The sequence below is a fragment of the Doryrhamphus excisus genome, linkage group LG4, assembly GCF_037039965.1.
Source record: "Doryrhamphus excisus strain RoL-2023G ecotype Guam linkage group LG4, RoL_Dexc_Guam_v1.1, whole genome shotgun sequence".
In the NCBI taxonomy this organism is placed as follows: domain Eukaryota; kingdom Metazoa; phylum Chordata; class Actinopteri; order Syngnathiformes; family Syngnathidae; genus Doryrhamphus; species Doryrhamphus excisus.
Window position 1 is genome coordinate 3,704,907 of NC_136360.1, and position 24,851 is coordinate 3,729,757.

General features: G+C 40.0%; 1 protein-coding gene across 18 annotated transcripts in view; it reads left to right on the forward strand.

Annotated features, from left to right (window-relative positions):
• The window catches only part of lrrc7 (leucine rich repeat containing 7), an 84,316-nt gene extending 60,810 nt beyond the window's left edge, over positions 1–23,506 (forward strand). For 3 of the 18 annotated variants that reach the window (XM_058072556.2, XM_058072552.2, XM_058072554.2), the window contains 19 exons: positions 453–552; positions 1,637–1,761; positions 2,850–3,068; positions 3,205–3,327; positions 3,648–3,759; positions 4,883–5,096; positions 6,511–7,017; positions 7,442–7,666; positions 7,744–7,972; positions 8,076–8,426; positions 9,455–9,718; positions 10,842–11,054; positions 11,676–11,843; positions 13,544–13,663; positions 13,740–13,947; positions 14,066–14,334; positions 14,462–14,554; positions 18,208–18,282; positions 20,770–23,506. In XM_058072556.2, coding sequence (XP_057928539.2) covers positions 453–552; positions 1,637–1,761; positions 2,850–3,068; positions 3,205–3,327; positions 3,648–3,759; positions 4,883–5,096; positions 6,511–7,017; positions 7,442–7,666; positions 7,744–7,972; positions 8,076–8,426; positions 9,455–9,718; positions 10,842–11,054; positions 11,676–11,843; positions 13,544–13,663; positions 13,740–13,947; positions 14,066–14,334; positions 14,462–14,554; positions 18,208–18,282; positions 20,770–20,880 — 3,726 coding nt within the window. In that variant the 3' untranslated portion in view covers positions 20,881–23,506. Of the gene's footprint in view, positions 1–452; positions 553–1,636; positions 1,762–2,849; positions 3,069–3,204; positions 3,328–3,647; positions 3,760–4,882; positions 5,097–6,510; positions 7,018–7,441; positions 7,667–7,743; positions 7,973–8,075; positions 8,427–9,454; positions 9,719–10,841; positions 11,055–11,675; positions 11,844–13,543; positions 13,664–13,739; positions 13,948–14,065; positions 14,335–14,461; positions 15,714–18,207; positions 18,283–20,611 lie in introns of those variants that run through there. The other 15 variants (XM_078789989.1, XM_078789991.1, XM_058072553.2 and 12 more) reach the window with 12 other exon arrangements.
• The last annotated feature ends 1,345 nt before the right edge of the window (positions 23,507–24,851 follow it).

Here is a 24,851-nt window from a genome sequence, read left to right on the forward strand (position 1 = left end):
GCAGTAGAATATAAGTAAGTTTCAGGAAAATTTCAGTTCCCAACTATAAAAAGCTTTTGTGAAAAAAGATACATTTCACATATTTTTTGCTTTTGTGACAGCTAAAATATCAATTAATATGCGAACATAAAGAACACAAATATGCAAATGTACAAATATAACACCATGAACTATTTCATCCCTCCTGTCATGTGTGATTCTTCTATTGTCATGATCGCTGGCAAGCACTTACCAAATACACTTCTGCCACCCTTTTTATGGCATCAAAGTGCTCTGAAATGGTCATCTTTATTAACTTTTGCGCCTCTCACTGAAAAAAATATGTAAGTAAAATGTTGGAATCAGATGTTGATGTTGATGATATCATGTGTATTTTGTCCAGATTATATATCTGTAAACGAGATTTGAATTGAAAATGTAATTCTGACACAATCATACGTCTGTCTTTACAGTCCAAGGCTCTGATCCCCTTGCAGACAGAAGCCCACCCTGAAACCAAACAGAAGGTTTTGACCAACTACATGTTTCCTCAGCAACCTCGACATGATGAGGGTACAAGATGTGTGTGCGCAGAGTGTGTGCGTGTTGGGGTGCATTTGATTTAGCAGGAGTTCACACGAAAAATGTTTAAAAATAAATGATTACAATACAGCGGACCATTGTTAGCATCACTAATTTATTCCAGAAGGTCAGACTCCAAAATCAATAAGAACTATTGTAAATCCAATAAATCCATTACATATAAACACATATAAATGATAAATGAAAGGGATAAACGATAATTGAAGATTACTTTTACCTTAATTCAAGATTCTTGATGTGACTGTTCTCACAAACACAATGTGGCAGCAAGATCAACACGGACACCACCTTCCTGTTTTGCCATGAGTTATTTCTTGAACTCACGAGTGTTTGTCATCTCAGTAACCCAAAATGGAGTCAATTTAAATACCAGCATTTTGATAAAGACGGTGAGAAACGCTATCCCAAAATGGAGTCAATTTAAGTACCAGCATTTTGATAAAGACGTGAGAAACACTATTGAAGTAACTCATGATAAAACAGGAAGGTGGTGTTAAAGAGAAAGGTGTTGATCCTCCTGGGACTTTGTGGTATTATGAATTTCATGCATGTCAAATTATAATCCAAACTATAAATATGTGTTTTGTGTTAATTTTAAGAATGAACCGCTGATGACATAGTTGGGCGACCTGCTGTAGCTGACTTCCTGTTCTGGTTGCCATTTTGTTAGCAAGCTAAGGATGCAAACAGAATGTTCACAGAACACATATGGACTCACCCAGTGTGTTAACAGGACAAGACGCATGTCATATGCTATGCTAACTAAAAAATGTACGCAAACCAAAGTAAAACACGCTAACTGAGGTTCCACTGTATTGAAATAATGACAATGTGGATAAACATATTCCCCTAACTACTTACAATTTAAGATCATAATGTAGTGTTTAAACATTACACATGGAACTATCTGAAGTGTGTTACTGCAGGACTGACTATTTATAATCACAAGCACAGCACTGATGGATAGCTGTCCTACTAAATTCTCTTGAAAATTCATTGCCAGTTTTACATTTTTTCCCCTCTAGTTGATGCTCTTTTGTGTGTGTGTGTGCAGATTATCAGTCAGACAGTGACAGCTTTAATCCGACTCTGTGGGAGGAGCAGAGACAGCAGAGAATGACAGTGGCCTTCGATTTTGAGGACAAAAAAGAAGAGGAAGACAACTCCGGGAAGGTCAAGGTCCGCCCTTATCTCTCTGTTTTGTCTGTCCGTATATCTATGTACGTCTGTGTTTGTGTATGAGTGATGATTGCTGTGCAGTATCCCTGTAGTCTACTTCTGTTTGTTAGCATGTCAAATTGTGGTTATCAATACACAGTGTTGACTTCCTGGCTTGCACATTAACTTTACTAAATGTATTCTATTGGACAAACTGCTGGATGGAATCTTTACATAGAAAATATAAATATTTGCACCACAAATCTGCAAATTTGAAGGGTTGTAATGGTAATGGTAATGGTTTTATTTCATTTGAACATGCATCAAATTACAATTGAGTGCATCACATAATCAGTTCACAGTTCCACATGTCCAAAAGGAGTAGGAAGAAGCAAAACTTATTAAATCCTACCCCTCCATCTGGTACTTTTACAATCAGTAACTGTTACATTTGTTCACTTCCTGCTTTCCATAATACAGTTTTTTGTTTTTTTTTTATTTTATAATTTTTTGTCCCGTACCGAAGTACGAGGTGATATGAGCATCCAATGACATAATGGGTACCATAGTAAGTGTCAATATAGTGATATATATAGCACATCATGACTGGTTCAAGACTCTTCATCCTTGTATTTAGCAAACATCAACTGCTTGTATTGTTTCTTGAATTGGCTCAGTGTTGTGCATTGTTTGAGGGCCTTACTCAAAGCTTGATTCCACATACTGAAATGCTATAGCTTTTTAATGTAGTCCTAGCATATAAGTGTTTCAAATTTAGTTCTTCCCTGTGATCATATTTCTCCTCTCTTGTAGAGAAGAATTGGATGTTTTTGGTTGTTTTTTGCCTCATTCATTATTTTAGCTGTTTGAAGATGAACTATATCAGCAAGTTTAAGTATTTGTGATTTTAGAAATAAGGAGTTAGTATGTTCTCTGTAGGGTTCTGAATGCTCAATCGGCAATAAAATTGTGTTGCTGTTTATGCATTTCCCATTAGAATGTCTCCTGAATGCAGAAATGTCAGTGATTCAGTTTAAATGTCATGACAACAAAATAGTGTGTATACTTGGTTCGTGTGTGTGTGATGTGGGATTCGTCTTTTTAAATAGGTGGAGATAAACCTCAAACGATATCCAACACCCTACCCCGAGGACCTGAAGAACATGGTCAAGTCAGTGCAAAGCCTTGTGGGTAAAAATGTTCACACCGGACATGGGCACCAGCATCATCTTAGCACGGGCACTGCCACCTCAGCAGGAACGAACATGGAACTTACGCACCACAGCAATGAACCATACGAACCACCGTGGCCCCTGCCTCCTAAAGAGGTAGAAAACATACACTCCCAATCACACACTCAAAAAATTTTATTGTAATTAGAAATTAAAAATAATCTGATGTATACTCTCTGTTTGTGTTTGTTTATTTGAGCCAAAATGAATGCGTTGTTTTTGTGTTCATCAGGTAACGGACAGAGAGATGCAGGACTTCTCTCAGACTCAGTTGATGGATCAGGGACCAATGCATAATTCTGGCATTGACATCCCAAAAAGGAAGGAGAAAGAGGACCTGACAGAGAGCTCAGAGGTTTGTACCTTCATCACACACACAAACCATCAGATCAGATTGCAGTTGAACGTCTTGAAATGTCTTTCATTTGGGAGGTCTAAATGAATTTGAAGAATTTTGGAGTTGGTTCTTCATGATTCCATCCACATGCAGTAAACCAGTACCACTGACAGCAGAACACCCATACAGAACAACCAGTTTGTATAGTATTTTTATATTTGAAAGCCGCAACTTAGGACTAATCCTTTACACAAATGTTTTCTATCCAAAACCACAATTGCTGTGCAGTGATGCTTTACCCTAACTAACCAGCGTGTGTTATGTATTCCTTTCCACAGGACTCAATGGGAGGCTCACCCAATGACATCCGCATATCTGACATGAGGCCCACCCTGGTAGAGCCACCAATTTACAAACCAAAGGTGGTGCTACTTGGCAAGGACAAGAAAGGTGCCGTATTACATTGAAACATAGAGTCATACAGGCTTAACCACATTTAATCTGGTCCTATTATAAAGTGCTTCCAGCTTGTTGTAATAGTGTCCATTAATTAGTCATGGTGCTACTCGGATTAATTTCAGCACTAAATGCTGAGAGTGAGGGAATACTATAATGCTGCATTCAATGTACTTATTTGATCCCTGATGATTACCCCCTTAGAAAGACAAGAAGAGTCCATGATTTTGATGGTACTTATACAGAGACAGAATTCATTCATTCATTCATTTATTCATTTTCTACAGCTTATCCTCACTAGGGTTGCAGGGGTGCTGGAGCCTATCCCAGCTGTCTTCGGGCGAGAGGCGGGGTACACCCTGGACTGGTGGCCAGCCAATCACAAGGCACATATAGACAAACAACCATTCACACTCACATTCATACCTATGGACAATTTGGAGTCGCCAATTAACCTAGCATGTTTTTGGAATGTGGGAGGAAACCGGAGTACCCGGAGAAAACCCACGCATGCACGGGGAGAACATGCAAACTCCACACAGAGATGCACGAGGGTGGAATCGAACTCGGGTCTCCTAGCTATGAGACTTGCGTACTAACCACTCGTTGGCCATGCAGCCCCAGAGACAAAATATCAATTTTAAAAAATTTATAAAAAATAAACAAATAAATCAACTAGTCCAGGGTGTACCCCGCCTGTTGCCTGAAGTCAGCTGGGATAGGCTCCAGCATACCCATGACCCTACTAAAGACAAGCGGCATAGGAAATGTATGTATGGATGGATAAAAATAAATATAATTAGGTAGTCAGGTACTCCGACTTCCTCACACATTCTAGAAATATACATTGGAGATTAACTGGAGGCTCTAAATTGTCTGAATGGTTGCCAATGCGTGAATGCCTGGCAACCAGTCCAGGGTGTACTCCGCCTCTCACCCAAAGACAGCTGGGATAGGCTCCAGCACCCCCGCGAAACTCGTGAGGAAAAAGCGGTAGAAAATGAATGTATTAAATTAAATTTGTTTTCCAAGTAAATGTGTCTACAGCAAAGGATTGTCAGCAGTGTTTGTTATTTTTACTCAACCGAGCTAAGCTGTTTCTGTCCTCTGTCGATAGAGTCTACAGATGAAGAGGTGGATAAGCTCCACTGTCTGAACCACAGTGGCTCCTCAGCCACCTACTCTGACTACTCTCCCTCGCAGGGCTCCTCTGGCTCCTCCAACCCACCCGCTAATGCACACTCACACGCTCACTCTCATGCACACCAACACAACCCTGCCCTACCAGCACCCAACAAGGATCAGGCTCTTCAAACACACTGGACCAACAGGTACACCAAACTAAACAATAATAGTGCATATTCAATGTCACCTCTGTCTCTCGCTCTGTCTCTTATTTACAACTATCCATCATGTCCTCTTTTTATTCAACACCACCCCCTCCAGTTCAATCTCCCTCATCTATCATCCTCATCTATCTCCCATCTCATTGCTCTGCTCTATCCATCCTATTTAACTCCCTCCACCCTGCATCCCTCTCTGTCTTTCCCATTCCTTTGCTTGCTCTGTCAAGGTCAGAGAAGCTCATTGGGATGCTACAGACTTGTCACGATTCACTCTCTCATCCTTCTCCTCCCCCGCTTGAAAGCTGACCAGTACAAACATCAGGATGTGTTTAGAGGTTATTACCACTAAACATAAAGCCCGCAGTAAGAGCTGTAATTAAGTGTGAAAGGTTCAACATGCACGCCATTTAAAACCTATGAGTAGTGGGCAGTTTTGAGGCTCAAAACTGTAATATATGGTTGGATTTAAATTACATGCCATAATAAGGGGCAATTGTTGATGTAGTGTTGAAAACCACACCATATGTTTTTTGGGTTACTGGCAGGTGGTCGGCACATTTTAACACTAAATCAGAGCACGTAAAAAAGCATGTAAACAGTAACCAGCTTATACAGTCGGCCCTTTTTCATTGTGGTTAATTAGCTCCAGACCTGACCGTGATAAATTAATTTCTTAATTATAGGCTTCAATAAATAGAATATTTTGTGGTTAGGGCATAGAAAAACTGTTTATGACTTTCTAAATATGTTTTTTTAAATTAATGGAGCCAGAGACATGACATAACACACATAAAGTCACCTTTACATTCATTGTTTACGCCACATTGCAGAACTCTTATGCTGCTCATGACTGTCGCTAGTTAGCGAAATAAACAGTTATCCTCGATTCTCGATTTTATTTCTTCTACCACTTCCACATGAAATGGGAGGGTATCTTTTTTTACTGTATCATGTTGGACCTGCCATGACCGCCTATATATATCACTTGTATTTCAATATGATAATCAAATTGCGGTATTGTGAGGTGTGCTTTCAGTTGGCTTGGTTACAATAAAAGGCCACTTCAAAAACTTTTTTTGGGGGGATCCCGAAAACCAGTCAGTATACCAATACGGTTTAAACTGCACATTTTGGAGTGGCCTTCTACGTGTTATTGTGGCCAATGAAAGGTACAGCAATGTTTATATTTTTGTTGAGTTCATGTATATTTATAACATTTTTGGACATTGCATTGATTTAATAATCGGAGCCAATCATAATGTCTTCCCAGTGTCATAGAAGGTGGTGTGGTCCAATATTAGCTCTGTTTGGTTTCAGTAATGTAGTTGGTTGTCATAATATGGTTTAAGAGAAGATAAACTTAATATAATTTAAGATGTACATTCCTCTCTTACCTTAGGCTGGCCCATTCTTTCCCCAAACCTATCGACTCCAAGCCCTTGCTATCGCAAAGAGAAACTCCTCCATCAGGGACCCTGCAGCAACGTGGTGATAGACGTCCTTTAAGTGAGCCTTTTGAGTGGTCTGAGGCTCCTCACTATGACAACACTGGGTTTGATGCTGAGGAGTCTCCCCTAGACCATTCATCCTCAGCTACGAGCCAGGGAAACCCACCGCTGGGTTCCAAACCTCGGAGCCAGTCGTCACATGGCCGCCGTCCTCTCCTGAGGCAAGAGCGAATAGTAGGCGTCCCACTAGAGCTGGACACACAGACGCTTCCCTTTCACAGTAACCAACGCTCCGCCCATGACAATGAAAACCAAGCCTCTGCACAACCTTCCCAGAATCCTTGGCAGAATTGGACCCGTACCCCAAGCCCATTGGAAGACAGGACAGCTTTTCCCTCCAAATTGGACCTTACACCAACCTCAAGCCCCAATCCAGACCGCAAGGTGGCGGATACAAGGTAAATGAAGCAAGAGATCATCAATTTCACTCTTCGGTAGCCTGTCACTTACTTTCTCATGCATTTTTGCCAGATAATATTGTTGCATTGGCATTAACAGTGCAGAGACAAATGTGCGAATCCATAGAGAAAAGCATGCCATTGTTCTACAGATTCAAAATGAAGTACCAAAACACCATCAGTTCTGAGATATTGGAAAAAGGTCAGATTAGGGAATAAAATGCAGTGATGTGATAATTAACTGGGTATCACCTTGCTGCATATATTCAATGTCCAAACAAGTCACTGCTCACAGCACTTAAGGCATATTTCAATGGTGTCTATTCTTTTTCCACGACACTACGAGTTTGTTGTTGACTTTTGGCTGGCCAAAGCTACTTATTAGAAAACATTACTTGACTAGAACTTGTGTTTTTGCTGGAAGGCGGGAGCAAGCAGCAGGTCCTCTGCCTGGTAGCTGGTCCTACCACAACAATCAGGGGGAGCAGAACAGAAAGGACCAGCTCACTGTCACCGGAGGCAACAAGGTAACTGTGGTAATGAGTAAAAGCTCTGACCGACTGTCACCTATGATGAAGGAGACAAGGTCCAAGTTTAAGAAATCCCAGAGCATCGATGAGATCGACATAGGCTCCTATAAAGTATACAGGTAGATTTGGTTTTTAACAATATATCCACTTTGAGTCAGACATGTACAGCATATTTCCCATGTCTGTTCTTCTGCAGTATTCCCGTGGACACCTACAGTTCATCTATTGAGCAGCAGAGTAGTTTGGACCGACAAGAGCTGCCGGGTTCCATGGAGCAGACCAACATGGCCCGGTCCCAGTCTGCACCTATGTTAGATGAGGAACTTGCATTCCAAGCGCATGGAAACCAGAACCAGCAGGGACACAGCCAAAAACCTGCAGTTCCACAGAAGGCCTACCACTTTGACCAAAACTATAACCCCCAGGTTAGCAACACACGTTCTTATGGATTTTTACAAATGTATTGTTCATTAGAGTCGAAATATGTAAATCCATCAATACTCACAATCCACAATTCTAACCAATCAGGTGACCATGGACCGCCGGGCCCCTCCCCCTTTCCCCAATACACCAGATTATGTCAACCACTCATCAAAAGCATTAGAGTATATCAATCAACCTGGAAAGACATTACCCAAGGAGTTGGTGAGCCCTCGGTACCGTGCTTACCCACCACTGGAGATGTTCTCCTTCCCCCAATCTCCAATCAATCAGGATGGTTCCACCAGCCAGCAGCAGCAACCAGTCCCCTCACAACGTTCCAGGCCAGGGTTTTTGAGGAGAGCAGACTCCCTGGTTAGCTCAACTGAACTTGCATTGTTCCGCCGAGTTCATGAAGCCCAGCAGGAGGCCCTGCAGGAAGCTCAGTATCGACAGCAGGTATGACACTTGTTGTCTGCAGAATTATTCACACTTTAAAAAGAAAGCTATTTATCATATGATCAAAGGCAAATCATTTAAACCAGGGGTCTCAAACTCAATTTACCTGGGGGCCACTGAAGCTAGGGTCTGGGTGAGATTGGGCCGCATCAGGTTTTCCAAAAAAAAAAACAAAAACGCATTTATTGAATAAATGAATAAACTTTGCTTTGGTTCCGATTTTCTACAAGAAAAGCTCTGATAAAACATTCCACTGTTCTCAAATATCTTACTTTTTATTTTTCTACACAAAATAAGATGAAAAATAAATAAACAAATCAAGAATAAAGAAAATCAATCAATCAGTAATAAAGAAATATAATAATAATAATAATAATAAAACAGCAAATAATAAAAACTTAAGAAACCACATATAGTTGGTGGGTAGACAAATTATTTTTTTTCAGATTAAAATGAACAAAGCATTATTAGAGCCCTGTAGACATGACAAAACACAACTATAGTCACATTTATACTCTTTTTATTTACAACATATTGCACAACTGCAGGGTCTTGAGACACATGCTAACTCGCAAACTAGAGAGCTAGCGACCTAAACGGTAGCCTTCAAGTTATTTCCTTTAAACTTAAATAGCCAAAAACTTACCACTTCCACACAAATAGGGAGGATAACTATTAACAGTTATTTAACATTTAACATGAACATTAATCAAACGTAATAATTTTTTCTGGGTACATGATACCATACAGCATCCATATCAAACTTGCGCGGGCTGCACTAACATTAAACTTTAATATCAAGGCGGGGGCCTCAAACTAGTGTCCCGCGGGCCGTGTGTTTGAGACCCCTGATTTAAATGCCTTCTATTTATAAAATGACTTCTAGTTTCCAACATAGCAATAGTGAGTAGCATATTTCTTGGAAAATGTGCCTACGTTTAAAAATATATCTAGACCCTATTGGTTTATTTGTTATGTCACATGTTATGTTTACTGTTCTGTGGATTCATACGCGTCCCTTCTTGCAGCAGGGGGACCCTCCACTTTACAGTCGCGCTCTTGCTTACTCGAGCCCCATGGATCATTCTGCCAACATGGTGGACAGCCAGAGTCAAATGATGCACAACAAGAGAAATGGCCGCTATGATGACGATTACCCCACCTACCAGGAACAGAAGAAGCCAATGATTGGTTATCCAACTAAGAGCTTGACTCAACGTCGCCCCCTGTCTGCTAGAAGTTACAGCACTGAGACCTATGGAGCATCTCAGGTCTGTCACACGACAAATAACGTGAGCATAACGCCTACAACTAATTTTTTGATGCATGATGCCGTCTCATTAACATGTTTTTTGTTGGACTACTATGAACTCATTAGAACACAGCATATATTCCTGGTAAATGTAAAGGCCTGACAATTTACCATTGCTGTCAAAGGTAAAACCTTATGTTTTCCATTATATTCATTTATCTACTGTCATGCTTTTTGCCATACTATGAATGTATTTCTGAGCTAGTTCCAGTTGAAGGTACCAATGATAAAGCCTTGGTTTGTCACACAGGGTTTCCCCAAGTCCACATTTAATTTCCTCACTTTTGTTCTGCATAGCCCCAAGTCAGACGTTTCCCGAAATAGCCACAGATAGGTGTAGGGCAGCATACTAATGATTGCGCTGGCTCCTTTCAGCATTAAAGAGGATGACACAGTGAGGAAGCTCATCTGAGACACAAACATGGAGGACTTGTGCCTGCTGTCTTATTCTTTTAAATATTTCAGAGTACTGTATACACCAAATTTTATCAGTGATGTCGAGAAGCATGACATTAGATTATATTACATTTCACACCTCATGGTCATGGAGATGGGCTACTGAGCCCAGCCGACATACCATGGTTGAGATCAAGTAAAAAAAAAAAAAAAAGTTCTCCTCTCATTCTGTGTGGAAGTGGTAAGTTTTTGTCTTTGTTCGTCTTGGTTTTGTTGACACTGTGAGTGAGGTAGGTGTCTGTGTTGTTGGATTAGTGCTTTCAAATAAAGAGCACTTCTTTAAGTGGGTTTCAAATAGCGTTATTTGAGAATCACTGATGAAGAGAATCATTGAAAGTGTCACCTTATTGAAAATTAGGGCGAAACCGAATAATTATTTTCTTCGTCAATTAATCTGAAGTGTGTTGTTTCGAGGACCAAATCAATATGGAGCAACACTTTTTTTTCTCCACAGTTTGTGGTGTGGTCATAAAAAAATACATCACAAACAAGGCAAAGGATTTGATCACAAATATTTATATAAAACGGAAAGATAATATGTGTGCTTTCATGGGTGACTAAGGAAACATACAAATATATTCACATTGGAGAACATGTTTAACCTGTTTAACAGTCATAAGTATAATTGATTATTGTTTAACCCTCAGGCTCGCCCAGTGTCAGCTCGTCCCACCATGGCTGCCCTACTGGAAAAAATGCCTCCTGACTATACTCTGGCGACCTGCCCGGAGAAGCCTTCAGATGACACCATCAAAGTAAGACCCGTGGTACCGCAGAAGCCTGAAGACATCACGTCCAAGATGCCTGCCGATTGGAGGCAACAGCTGCTGAGGCACATAGAGGCCAAACGTCTTGACAGGGTACGTTGAAAGCATGTACATACGAGGGAGGTCACACTCACATGCACATACAGCATATACAACACAACCTTGTCTGTATCTATGTGCGTTGTTTGTATTATAGACTTGACCAGATACGTGTCCGGCTGCATGTGTGTGTCCACTCCACACTGTCACTTCCTGTCAGCCCAACCTACTGCACACTCACTACTGTGATCATGTGCAGAAACCACATGTTGTAATGTATGAAGCCCAATGCAAATTATATAGACATTATGAAAAGTAATGTAATTTGGTACCACTTTACATTCAGGATAGGCATATTCAGAATTTAGTGTGATATTATAGTTATTATGGTTATAACACTTGAGTGTTCAAAGTGACTTCAGGTTGAGCAAACTAATGTTGGAATGACATTATTCACCAACCGTTGCTTGTATGACACAATATTCACTGTGCGTATGACTGAACACTAGCTAACATTTTTCTGTGCTTTCAGCAACTCTGCACTATTTCTGTGTTTCTTATCAGTGTTGATGTTTTGTGGAGCTCAGTGTGTCCTCACCCTGCTGCAGCTTGCTCTGCGCCCCATCTCTCTCTCTCCATTCACCCATGTCATGTGATGTTGTCTTCTCCAATCAGAGTGGTGTCCTAAAGCACAATACTCTCACGCTGGGCATGCTCTGTCAGGGCGGGGGTCACGGCCAGGGGCGCAGCAGCACTTTGAACTTTAACGTTTACAATAACACTAAGCATGAGCCTCCTGCTGGCCGCTGGCTGCCACTACCTCCTCCTCCATCTGCCATTGCTGTGAGTATCTCAATCAGAACAGCGAGCCCTTGGTACTTTACTGTATGAATGCATATATAAAGCTTTTAAGCTTGCTAAAACAACTAATATTTCCAGTATTCTTTTCCAAACCACATCTCACAAAAGGAAGGTGATGTCGCTTTACACTCTCATTGCAAAATTATGTCATAGTCACCGAGAATTACTAAGTAAACACAAATGGGACAAGGGAAATAGATGTAGTGTACTGATGACTGCAAATTTAAGGGTGCATTCACACTTGAATTGAAAAAAGGTATTTGTTACGCATTTTGGTGATGTTAGTGTTCACAGTGAACGAAATGATGCTAAGCTAAGCACATCCTCAATTGGACCGTGTACGTGACATGAAACACTCCTGATCAAAACGTTAAGACCCCAACCACACAAAGGCAAAACTATTGGAGTAAATTTGGATTCATTATCATTTTCTGTCAGGTATTCATATCATGCTGCCTTGATGACAAAGGCAAACAAGCTTTCTTTCTTTGACCATGGTTGGATTATTGAGGTAAGGCCTCTCGGCCTGCTGAGGTTGGACGCAGTAAGACAGTGTCTGTCTGTCCGTCAAGACATGGGATGATCCTCATCCTCAATGAAGGTTGTTGCTCGTGCTGAGTGCAGTCCAATAACCATCAGACAGCATCACTAGGCCTCATCTCCTTCAACACCACAAAATTGCCCGTTTGGGAATTGCGCGAGAGCATCAAACATGGGACATTGAGGGGTGGAAGAAACCGTTTCAGAAACTGTTTCTTTAAATCTTGAACAATACTAAAGAAATGAAACTTGGGTATAAGTTAGAGTAGTCAAGCATACAGCTTCAAAAGTAACAGAGGTGTGGACTTGAGTCACAAGTTTGATGACTTTAAACTTGACTTGACAATATCATCAATGACTTGCAAGTCGACTTGGACTTTGACACTGACATCAATGACTTGAGACATGACTTGACTTGTTCCAATCTCCGCTCGGGCATCTCTGTGTGGAGGTTGCATGTCTTCCCTGTGCGTGCTTTTCCGAGTACTCCGGTTTTCTTCGACATTCCAAAAACATGCTAGGTTAATTGGCGACTCCAAATTGTCCATAGGTATGAATGTGAGTGTGAATGGTTGTTTGTCTATATGTGCCTTGTGATTGGCCTGTAATCGACCAGTCCACGCCCAAAGTGAGCTGGGATAGACTCCAGCATACCCCTATGACCCTAATGAGAATAAACGGCATAGGAAATGGATGGATAGATGGATGACTCATTCCAAGTATTGAACTGACTTGATCGTTATTGTCATTTTCAGCAAGATTTTCCCACTTAATAACAAACAACGGGGGCGTGGATTGCATTTTTGTGCATTGACAAAAACCTGAGCACCAATTCAGCACATTTTCCAATGACTTAGTCTTGTTAAAAAAATAAAACAATTCAAAATACATCCATTGTGTAGTGTGTTACATTGTTAAAATGATCATTTAATTTGTTCATGTTGACACACCTTGCACTCCTTCACCTTCAGCATTATACAGTCTGTACACAACTACTCCAAAGAATATTCAAGTTTCATTTTTGTACTATTGTCCTTAGAGAACATATAATAAAATAGTTGGTGAAATATGAGGAATGTGCTCACTTTTGTGAAATACATACATACATTTTCATAATTGAATTCCCTTTTCCTGTCTTTTAGACCCCCTCCCAGCAAGCCGCCATGCTGGATAATGACCAAGAGGTTGTTTCAGGGAGCAATCAATGGGTTCCTTACTCACTTGGAAGGAGGGACGTCCCACCTGACAACCTCATGAAAAAGGTAAAAGCTGACAAGGTGGGAGAAAATAAACATGTGAGCATTTATGTTTACCAAAATACCCTGCATATTTCCACAGGCCAGTCACTCTCACAACCCTTCTCATCAATCACACAACGCCATGATCGTCACTTCTTCGTCCTCTTCGTCGGCCGCAACCCCTCATCGCATGGTTGGCCAACAGGGTTATGATGGCGGAATGATGAACAAGGGGAGCCAATACCAGCCGGGAATGCCCTTATCCATTGTTCCCTCCGGGGGGCAGTATCAAGGCAACATGCCTCAAGGTAGTAGTCATTTGGAAACAGGGATTTATTCAGGAAGTCTCTTATTCAGGGACTCTGAAAACCCCTGATTTAGATTTAACAGTTCACACATTTGTGTGTCTTTATTCTTTCCATTCAGCCCATAACACCCCTGGCCAGGTCTACCCAGGTGCCGGCATGCCCATGGCCTTGTCGTCATCCGGGAACCAAACCCAGTACAACCCACATATCTCCCACACATCCCATCAGCCTCAGCTCGCACACAACAACCCTCAGTACCACAGTAACCAGGGAATGGTCCACAGCAACCAGGTTGTTGTGACCACTCACACCACCCCACGGCCTCAGAGCGCTCGTTGCCTTCTGCAGACGAAAGGCCAGAAGAGCACGGATGGTTTCCAGGAACAGGTACATGTTTCTGCCCAACGGTCTAAAGAATTACGGAATTACGTTTTAGTAATGACATGAAAGTATCATCATTCAGTCAATTTGAAGTGTTTGCTTTCACTTTTGTATGTTCTTACTCTCTTTCTAGTTATGTGTAAGAATAGAGAAGAACCCCGGTCTTGGTTTTAGTATCTCTGGTGGCATCAGCGGCCAGGGGAACCCCTTCAAACCCTCCGACATGGTACGACCCTGCCAGGCAACTGGAGCAGCTGTCGGCTTTGCTAAGTTGAAGTCTCTATAGCTGCAATTGCACCTTAAACACTGACCAATCACAATTGTGGTTGTCATACATAAAATGGTTAAGGACCATCAAGTGTAAGTGTAAGCTTTCAACTGCCTTATTTTTTTAAATCTCATTTACATATCTGGGTTTTTCATAGAGTATATATCAAAACTGCACTTCCGGGAAAAACTAACAAGCCATGTTTACATGAGTCAAGTGCTATAAAAGATCAACACATTAAATATCAATAAGTTATTGGTATTTTTATTGTGTTATCTTATTCTTCATGCTTACATGCATACATAGTGTCATATTGAAGCATATTCCAAGCTATTTTATTTTTTCTACTTTGCACTTGCCTGTCTTCCTCAGGCACATGCTGCCACCCGCAGGCACATGAAGTGTGGTCGCTTGTTGAGCTCTCAAAGCTATTTTAGGAAGGCTGCCTGGTTCTGGGACACTGTGAGGGCTTTTACATCTTCAACTCTTCAGTCTGTGGACTCCAATTCTGACAGATTCAGCTGCAGTTTATTGAGATGTTGAATAATGGAGAAACAGCTCATACTTGGAGAGTTCTTGAAACACTCATGGTGGAATATATATAGAAGTCACTGTGAATGAAGTCATTATGCGTCATCCATCTTATTGCAGGTTTTAGAAAAGGTCGGTTTTCTGACGCAAGTATGTTTATGCACACAATAAAACTATATTTTAAAAAACAATTCAAATTTTAAATAGAACTATCAGAATTTTGGATTGACAGTAACTATATTCAAAATGTGATTTCTGGTATTTTCTGGTCCAAATTGACATTATGTCAGTTATCTTCAAACAAATGCATTTCAGAGTCTCAAATTGATGTTTGGAATTTGACATTCCTTGTTTGGGTTATCAAACTGTTACTTTGGGAAATAATTATGTTCTTTGTATGTCTGAATAATTATTTTTCGTTATTTTTATGTTGTCAGTGTTACCAAGGAATTCACCTTGTTGAATATACAGTATATACATGCTTGGGTATGCTTTCCAGGGGTGTCCAAAGTGCGGTCCGAGGGCCATTTGTGGACCACAGCTGTTTTTTTTTTTTTAATTGACCCAATACACATTGTAAATATAACAAGACAACTAAAAAAAAAACAGAAAAACAATACAAAAAAATAAAAAAAATCAATAGTAATTTTACAATAATAAAGTCAAAATATTAAAAGGGAAAAAAGTTGTAAAGACTAATGTTGTAATATTTTGAAGCTGATATATTAAATAATTAAATATTATAATATTATGAAAAACAAACAAAATGATGAATGAAGTTGTATTTTTTGGAAATAAGTCAAAATATAGGCCAAAAGTCATATCAAATGGAATAATACAGCAGTAATATATATATATACTATATATATGTTTTTTGTCATATTATGAGAAGCAAACCAAATAAAGTTCTAATTTGGGAAAATTTGATTGGGAAAACAGATCTTTTTTTTCCTAAATAGGGTCATATTACAAAAAGAACATTTCCAAAGATTATTTAAGAAGAAAGTTGAAATATTTATAAAATTGAAACAAAACAGCAAAAATGGGGAAGAAAGACCAGAGTGACGTTCATACTAATAAAACACAAACCTGCTTTTTTTTTAACTTCTTAACATGTCTACATGTGTTGGTTTACAAAATATCAAAGCCCTTAAATCCTATTAATTTTTTTCAGTATGTGGCCCTCGGTGGAAAAAGTTTGGACACCCCTGCCTTATGCCTTCTGTGCCATATACGTATATGTGACTGTTGTGAACGCTTTCACCTGCTAACAAGCCCTCTCGTAGTTGTACGGTACAGTGAGCTCCATATGACAACACAAGGAAGGGTCAAGTTTCCTCACACTAATGTCATTTAGCATAAATATCAATTAAGAAATACAAATAATATAAAAATGTATGAAGCTCACTGTATAAATGCCAGTGTTATAATTGAACTAACACCTCCCCAACCCGCCCTCCTTTTTGTGCGATATATCTGTACGTCTTAACTATTCACTCCGTGTGCATTACTATGGAGTTGAGTTCTTTATTAACTGGCATCCCTCCTATGTGGCCCATCTCTTAGCCATGCCTTCAACAAGTCACAACCTGTTGAAACATGTTGAGCTGATACAGCCACATTGTCCCACGCTGTCTTCAAAAGCATCTTTCACCACACTGTGAAAAGATGTTGGTGTTTTTATAATCTCTGCCTTGGGGTCTTTTATTGACAATATGGGGGATTATTTTTTTTAGTCTTCTGCCCTCCTGACAACCTTATTCTTTCCCCTATACACAGTACTCATTCCATACCTACTGTTCTTACCCCGTTTTATATTTTCTGTATCTATATATATTTACATCTCCACAGGAGCAAGTCTTTCTCTGAGCAATCAGAAAAAATATTTTGGTGCTTTTAGACCATAGTTAAGGATATAACCTCTGTATTTTAGAACAGAGAGTAAAAGTAGTTTAGTGTAAGAACTTAAAATAATTACAGTGCCCTCCAAAAATACTGGAATAGTGAGGCTGATGTAATTATTTTTGTGTAGATTGAAAACATTTGAGTTTGTCTATGAGAAGATGAATATGAGACCAGAGAGCAACATTTCCGCATTTACTCTTCCGGGTACTTACATCTGGATCGGATAGCACCTTTTACTAGAACCCACCCCATTTTTCATGGAAGCAAAAGTATTGGAACATGTGACTGGTTTGATGCCTGCATGTGTGCTGTTATTCAATCAATAAATAGCACACAATTTCAGATTAGGAAGGATAGGTTTTGCCTGTGAAGACTGCATTTAGAGGTGAAAACAACATGAAAACCAGAGAGCTGTTTATGGGTGAAAAACAGGTAATTATGAATCCAAAAGTATTGAAACATGTGACTGGTTTGATGCCCTCGTGTGTCCTGTTATTCAATCAATAAATAGCACAAAATGTCTATGCTAAATTTCAGATTACGAATGATAGGTTTTGTCTGTGAAGACTGCATTTAGAGGTGAAAACAACATGAAAACCCGAGAGCTGTTTATGGGTGAAAAACAGGTAATTATGAATCTCAGATGGCATCCTGAAGAAGAAAGAAACCTCTTGTGTACTAATTAACAGATGAACAGGGCCATGGGCAGTTGATGACACCATTGTGAGAGCTGAAAAGTAGTAGGTAGGAGTGAAGGTCTCACTATCAACTATTCATAGAAGACTCCATGGAGAAAAATACAATGGCTTCAGTAGGCGATGCAAACCACTCTTTATCAAGAAGAATAGCAAGGCCAAAGAAGTACAGAAAAGACCCCCAAAAAATCTCATTAAAACTCTTCTTGTTCCGATCCAGATGTAAATATCTGCAATAAAAACTGAAATCTTGCTCTCCGGTCTCATATTCATCATCTGATGGCAAACTCAAATTTTTGTATGGCATTGTAAATACTTTGAATAAATTGATTGTATTTGCATGCACTTTTAGAATTCGAATGGATGCCCTTGTATATTTTGGCAGAGGGGGGTGGATATTAAGATGAGAATGAGAAAGGCAAAGATTCTAAACCATCGTGTCCCTGTGTTGTCCTAACCTTGTATCATTTTGACTTATAGGGTATCTTTGTTACTAGGGTACAGCATGACGGGCCCGCCGCATCCGCCCTGCAGCCTGGAGACAAGATACTGCAGGTAACAACCTCACACATCATCAGATGAACCAGTAACAACCATGTTCTCCTTTCCTCTCCAAAACCTCCCTTCCCCGTTCCAATCTGGTAAACGAGACAGATTATGTTTAGAGAAGTAGACATTGTTTTTTATTGCAAAGGTACAAATAAAAAGTACTCCAAATCTGTCATATTGAGAGGAGTTCTCTGATGCACAGTCGTCTTCAGGTCAGGCGGTATGATTTGGGGATCGTTTGTGTGCACGTGCCAGTCTCCATGGCGGGGTGTAACCCGGAATTAATTGTGGCCTCGTGGGTCATGATTGATTGTGTCAACATTGATAAATGTTATATGCACAGTGCTAGTGGATGATCAAGTCAGTGTGTCAATGTTCAGTGGTTGTTGCTTGGAGGTAATATTAATATATGTAATATTTAACATAAGTGACAAAAACTAATAAATATGTCTACCTGTACCAACATACAGTAATTTGAATGGAGGATACCGAACGATCGTACTTTGTGATGTAAAAAAGTAGCCATCTGTATTGCTTCTGTGCAAATTATTATTACTAAGATGCTTGACATAAATTGGGGCAACAGTTGTGCCTGGTAGGTACTTTTTTCACAAAATCTCTTCAGCAGAGACATAATAAAAATTCCGGATCATGAACATTGAAATGGTCAGAGGTCAACTAGAAAAGGCAAACTTTTACCCACACTGAAAGGAGCACAAGTGCCATCTAGTGTTTTGGGAGACACGGTACATGGCCAATAATAGCAGTGGAAATAGTGTGACTGATTTAGTGCATGGGGTGTGGTGTTTATGGCCCAGAATTGTTTTAAATGAATTTGCAGGAGCATGTTTGTCACTATGAAACGCCATAACGATCATCTGGTGTATAGAATGGTCCAGCCAGACCACCACTGGATATCTGGAGTCACCTAAAGAGGGCAGTGCAAAAGAGATGTCCCCACAATCTGCATGACATCAGAATGTAAATCACCGCAAATTCAATTCTTGTGTCCCAGCTTCGATCAGTTCATGCTCAAAGAACTAGGTGGGACACACACCAGTTAGACTGTAGACTGGTCTAGAGTCTAGACTAGAGCTGTCCTATCAAGACTAGAGTCTAGACTAGAGCTGTCCTACTAAGTCAAACTAGAGCTGTCCTATCAAGTCTTGAGTCTTGACTAGAGCTGTCCTATTAAGTCTAGAGTCTTGAATAAGGCTGTCCTACTGAGTCTAGACTAGAGCTGTCCTATCAAGTCTAGAGTCTTGACTGGAGCTGTTCTACTGAGTCTAGACTAGAGCTGTCCTATCAAGTACTAAGGCTGTCCTACTGAGTTGAGACTAGAGCTGTCCTATCAAGTCTAGAGTCTTGACTGGAGCTGTTCTATTGAGTCTAGACTAGAGCTGTCCTATCAAGTACTAAGGCTGTCCTACTGAGTCTAGACTAGAGCTGTCCTATCAAGTCTAGAGTCTATACTAGAACTGTCCTATCAAGTCTAGACTCTTGACTGGAGCTGTACTACTGAGTCTAGACTAGAGCTGTCCTATCAAGTACTAAGGGTGTCCTACTGAGTCTAGACTAGAGCTGTCCTATCAAGTCTAGAGTCTAGACTAGAGCTGCCCTATCAAGTCTAGATCTTGACTAGAGCCGTCCTACTGAGTCTAGACCAGTGCAGTCCTATCAAGTCTAGAGTCTAGACTAGAGCTGTCCTACTAAGTCTAGACTAGAGCTGTCATTTCAAGTCTAGTGTCTTGACTAGAGCTGTCCTACTGAGTGTAGACCAGGGCTGTCCCATCAAGTCTAGAGCCTTGATTAGAGCTGTCCTACTGAGTCTAGACCAATGCTGTCCTATCAAGTCTAGAGTTTTGACTAGAGCTGTCCTACTGAGTCTAGACTAGACTTGTCCTGTCACGTCTAGATTCTTGACTAGTGCTGTCCTACAGAGTGTTGAGTAGAGCTGTCCTATCAAGCCTAGAGTCTCAACTAGAGCTGTCCTATCGAGTCTGACTGTGTCCCACCTAGTCTTTGAGCATGAACTCCCAAAGCCTGCTCAGATGAGAGGCGAAACAGTCCAGTTCCGATCGATGGAATGCCCTGAGAATACAATGACCTGCAGGAATGAGAATATTTACAAGCATTTGAGTAACTATCAATATTGTTTTAACAAGATTAGAAAATATCCAAAAACAATAGCTAGCATCCAATCCTCCTTTTCCTGTTCCATTCCTCCCACCTCCACGATTGTTGAATTCATCTTCAATGTCCTTTATTGTCTTTACCCCTTCTCTTTCAACAGCATGTGTATAGCTCCTCCACTTTTCTCTCTTTTCCCCAACAGTGATGTGTTACTGAGCTAATGATGGCAGTGACCCTCCATCCTTCCACAAACACACAAATAGACATAAGGGAAAAAAAAAAAAACAAACTGCAACGTACATATCTATAGATGCATGCGCACACACATGCTGCTGACTGTGCTGCGTGTTTGCCTTGCAGGCGAATGGACATAATTTTTTACACATGGAGCACGAGACAGCCGTCTCTCTGCTGAAGAGTTTCCAAAGGATGGTGGACTTGGTGGTTCTGAGAGACAGCACCACTCCCTAGAAATACCTTTATAAGAATAAACAAACACATCCTCACTTCTGTGCTAGTCACCATCCCTCACCACACCACCTGCCCTCTGCTGGAGGCTGGTGGAAGTGAAAAAAATGAGCCTCTTTTTTTAAAAAAAAAAGAACTTTTTAGGGGAATGCAGACTTTTTTTGCCTATTGCTGGATCATAGGCAAATTCTCGTGCCAAATGTAACATAGGAAACATATCGTCTATCTGTCTACCGGCGAGGGGGCCTGATTAACGGCCTGAAGGACCCCCAAAAGACTACAACTTGAGTCACCACAGGGCTGCTCCAGTTTGGATTTTGTGTTTGGGTTGTTATTTAGGCATCTAATCTAAACGTATCCAGTTTCTTTTTTGGGGGAGGGGGGCGGTTTAGTTTGGTATCTAGACATGTATGAGGGTTGTTTTGATTAGCTTTTCTTGGTATTTGTTATTGTTTTTAAACACATAGTTCACCTTCTATGTTCTTCACTTGTTGTCCTTTTACTTTCAGTACCGTAAATCTGTTCTACAGTATTCCTTTTTACGGATTGATTTCACATGATTTCTATTGTAATGCTGTCTTGTTCTGACGTCTGCCTCTAGTGTACAGAAATGAACATTTTAAAAAAACTTCTGCCTTGTGTACATACATTGAGCTGCAGCTTTGGAGAGCTGCCTTAGGGGCCTGAACTAGTCTTGTTTCATATTGTTTTTGAAAGTTTAGTTCAGTTATGTCTTGTGACTATACAGTGATAATTTCCACAAAGGGCAGGTTTTTTTTTCTTTTTATGGGTTGAATAAGCATTTTCGGTTCAAGTCCCATCAACACTGTTTATATTCTGTTTAGAAAACTGCCTGCTATACAGCTGTGCTACAAAAAGAGCGAAAGCAATATTGATATATTGAAGCTGCGTGTCCTATAGTGCCATCTAATGAGAAACTCATGTTTACACACGTACAAGTATACACAACATACTTCATATGCAATGCTGCCCTCCAACTGTATTCCATATTACGCTCTCTCAAACACAATATGCACTCTGTAATATCATTCACAATGTTTGTGCCACATTTTGAACATGTCACTTTGTTTTTACCGGTTGTATTATAAACACACAGAATGCAACCATGTCTATTGTGGACATAGAGCTGGAGTCCATTGGTGAGGATGATGGTCTATATTTGGTCCCATATGAAGCCTTTCATCCTCCCAAGTGATATTTACACAAGCCCAAAATACCAGAACTTACATTTTTGCGGCCCACATCTGGTCTGCCCACAGTGCCACAGCCTGCATGGCTTCAGTGAGTGAGTAGTTGGAAAAACCAAGGCTCTGTTATGCTTAAAGAACCAGTATGCAGGATTTCAAGGGCTTTATTAGAATAACCTATTATTCAAATGTGGTATATGGCACTAAATTAGTCCATGTTGTTGTTTTGTGACCATTTAATGAACTGCGTTTAGAAAAAAACATGACGAAATCCGACGTACCGGTTCTTCAAAACAGTTTACAGGACTACAACTACTCTGCGACTCCATACTCAACATTTTCTTGTCGTAATACGATGGCATTAACTACAGATTTGTTCATGTGGAATAGCACATTTCATGCGTGTAAACAGGTTGTGTTGTTTATTTTTGTCTTTTCCCCTTTCTCCAGCAAAGTTAGTGGCACTAAACTATACAGTCAAATTATTTGGGTGTGACCACAGCTTCCAACTCAATCTAATGTCAAATCTCAAACCATGAAAGGTATTATGATGCGAAGAAAGAAAAAGGTTTGATAATATAATTATTTTTACTACATTTTTCAGGTAATTCTTTCTAAATATATTGCTATACCTTGCGTTGCTAAAAAGTTGTGATATTTTATAATGACTCTTCTAATAATGTTATAGATGGAGGTACGCACAGTGTGACTTGGAAACCGAAACATGTACCATCCAAAACTGTACAAAATGTATTTCTACTGTAATTGTAATTTGTGTTATACAAATATATATATATATATGTATATGGTCATAAAAAAATCATTTTCTATGTGATAAGCTGCATAAGAGCTGAGACAGTTTCACTGTACAATAGCTGTGAAAGAAATTCAATTTAAAATGACTCCTACTAATTGTGAATGTACTCATGCTTTCTGCAGTATACACTTACTCGACTTGAATGCTGCTTCTTCTGTTGTGTGACATAAAATTACTTTGACCTCCAACGCGAGGGGGAATTTTTAGTGACGGTTTACAGCAACTATTTTGTTTTGTTTATTTATGGAATTATTTATTTATTTATTTGCAAATGCAAGTTGAAATCCTTCCAGTTTTAATTTTGAATATTTATGAAAAAGAAATGTAACTGCCGAAGAATATATAATATATATCATGTGTTTAGAATGCATTTTGCAGATGCTGTCTGTACATACTATTTAAGATACAGTTTTTACAACAACAAAAAATATATGTATAAAATTGAAAAAATGCTGTGCAGCAATTATACTGAAGCCATTTTGGGCTTTGGAACGTACAATTTTTTCAGTATATAAGAAGTGTTTTGAATAATGTATTAAAGTCTCTATTGTACAAATAATAAAAATGTCACTATTGGTAATCTGTTTTTTCTGGTGTACGTTGTTTCACTCCACCTGTGGAGGTCATTTATTGTCCATCCATCTAGTTTCAATACCACTTATCAGGATTTATCCAAGATTATGCTAGAGCCTATCCCAGCTTATTTTGGGAGAGAGGCGGGGTACACCCCTGGACTGGTGGCCAGCCAATCACAGGGCCCATATAGACAAACAACCATTCACACTCACATTCAATGTGAATACCTATGGACAATTTGGACTCACCAATTAACCTAGCATGTTTTTGGAATGTGGGAGGGAACCGGAGTACCCGGAGAAAACCCACACAAGGAGAACATGCAAACAATGCCCCAAGCAGAGATTCAAAACCAGATATTCCCAATCTTCGAACTGTCTGGCCAACATGCTAACCACTCGTCCACCGTGTGTGGCCCACCAAGGAGCTTTGAGTGCCAACTGCAAAATCTGCATCAAGTTAAATGGAGAAGCAGAAGAATCCAAAGTGCATTTGTTTAAAGACATCAAAGAACTGGTCAAATAATATTTATATAATTTTGACTACAAATACGTAAAAGGGGTCTGCACGGTGGAGGAGTGGTTAGCACGCAGGCCTCACAGCTCGGAGACCCGTGTTCAATTCCACATTCGGCCATCTCTGTGTGAAGTTTGCATGTTCTCCCCGTACATGCGTGGGTTTTCTCCGTGTACTCCGGTTTCCTCCCACATTCCAAAAACATGCTAGGTTAATTGGCGACTCCAAATTGTCCATAGGTATGAATGTGAGTGTGAATGGTTGTTTGTCTATTTGTGCCCTGTGATTGGCTGGCGACCAGTCCAGGGAGTACCTGTATAAAAACACAACATCGGTACACTAATTTAAAATGTATGTCAACTTCAACAATATCATGCATATTTAATTGATTGATTTGGTTTAAACAAGTGTAAAGAAACACAAGCCCCTTTCAGCACGTCCGAACCAACCAGTGACCATGAGCTTACATAAAGCAAAGAAAAAATAAGGATTATGCAGACTTTTCCTTGATGGATTGAAGTTATTTCCTTTCATCTTCCCGACAGATGCTTCTTTGTCTGTTTCCTGTTTTCCATTAATGTAACAGCTTCATCCTGACCTTTATTTATTTATCTATGAGCTGAGCTAGCTGAGCTTTGTACCACAAGACAGGCATGGACCGGTATGTTATTCTGGCGATGACAACCATGGGCAAAAATATCACGCTTTGACGGTTTCATTTTCGTGTCATATGATTGTTGTTAGCAACTGAGACGTTGTTGCTTGTTCAGTGGAGAGTAAACACTTTACACCACTTATCCTCCACTCCTGCCTCCTTCTCAATCACATCTCCACATTTGGTGACCCTCGACACAAGT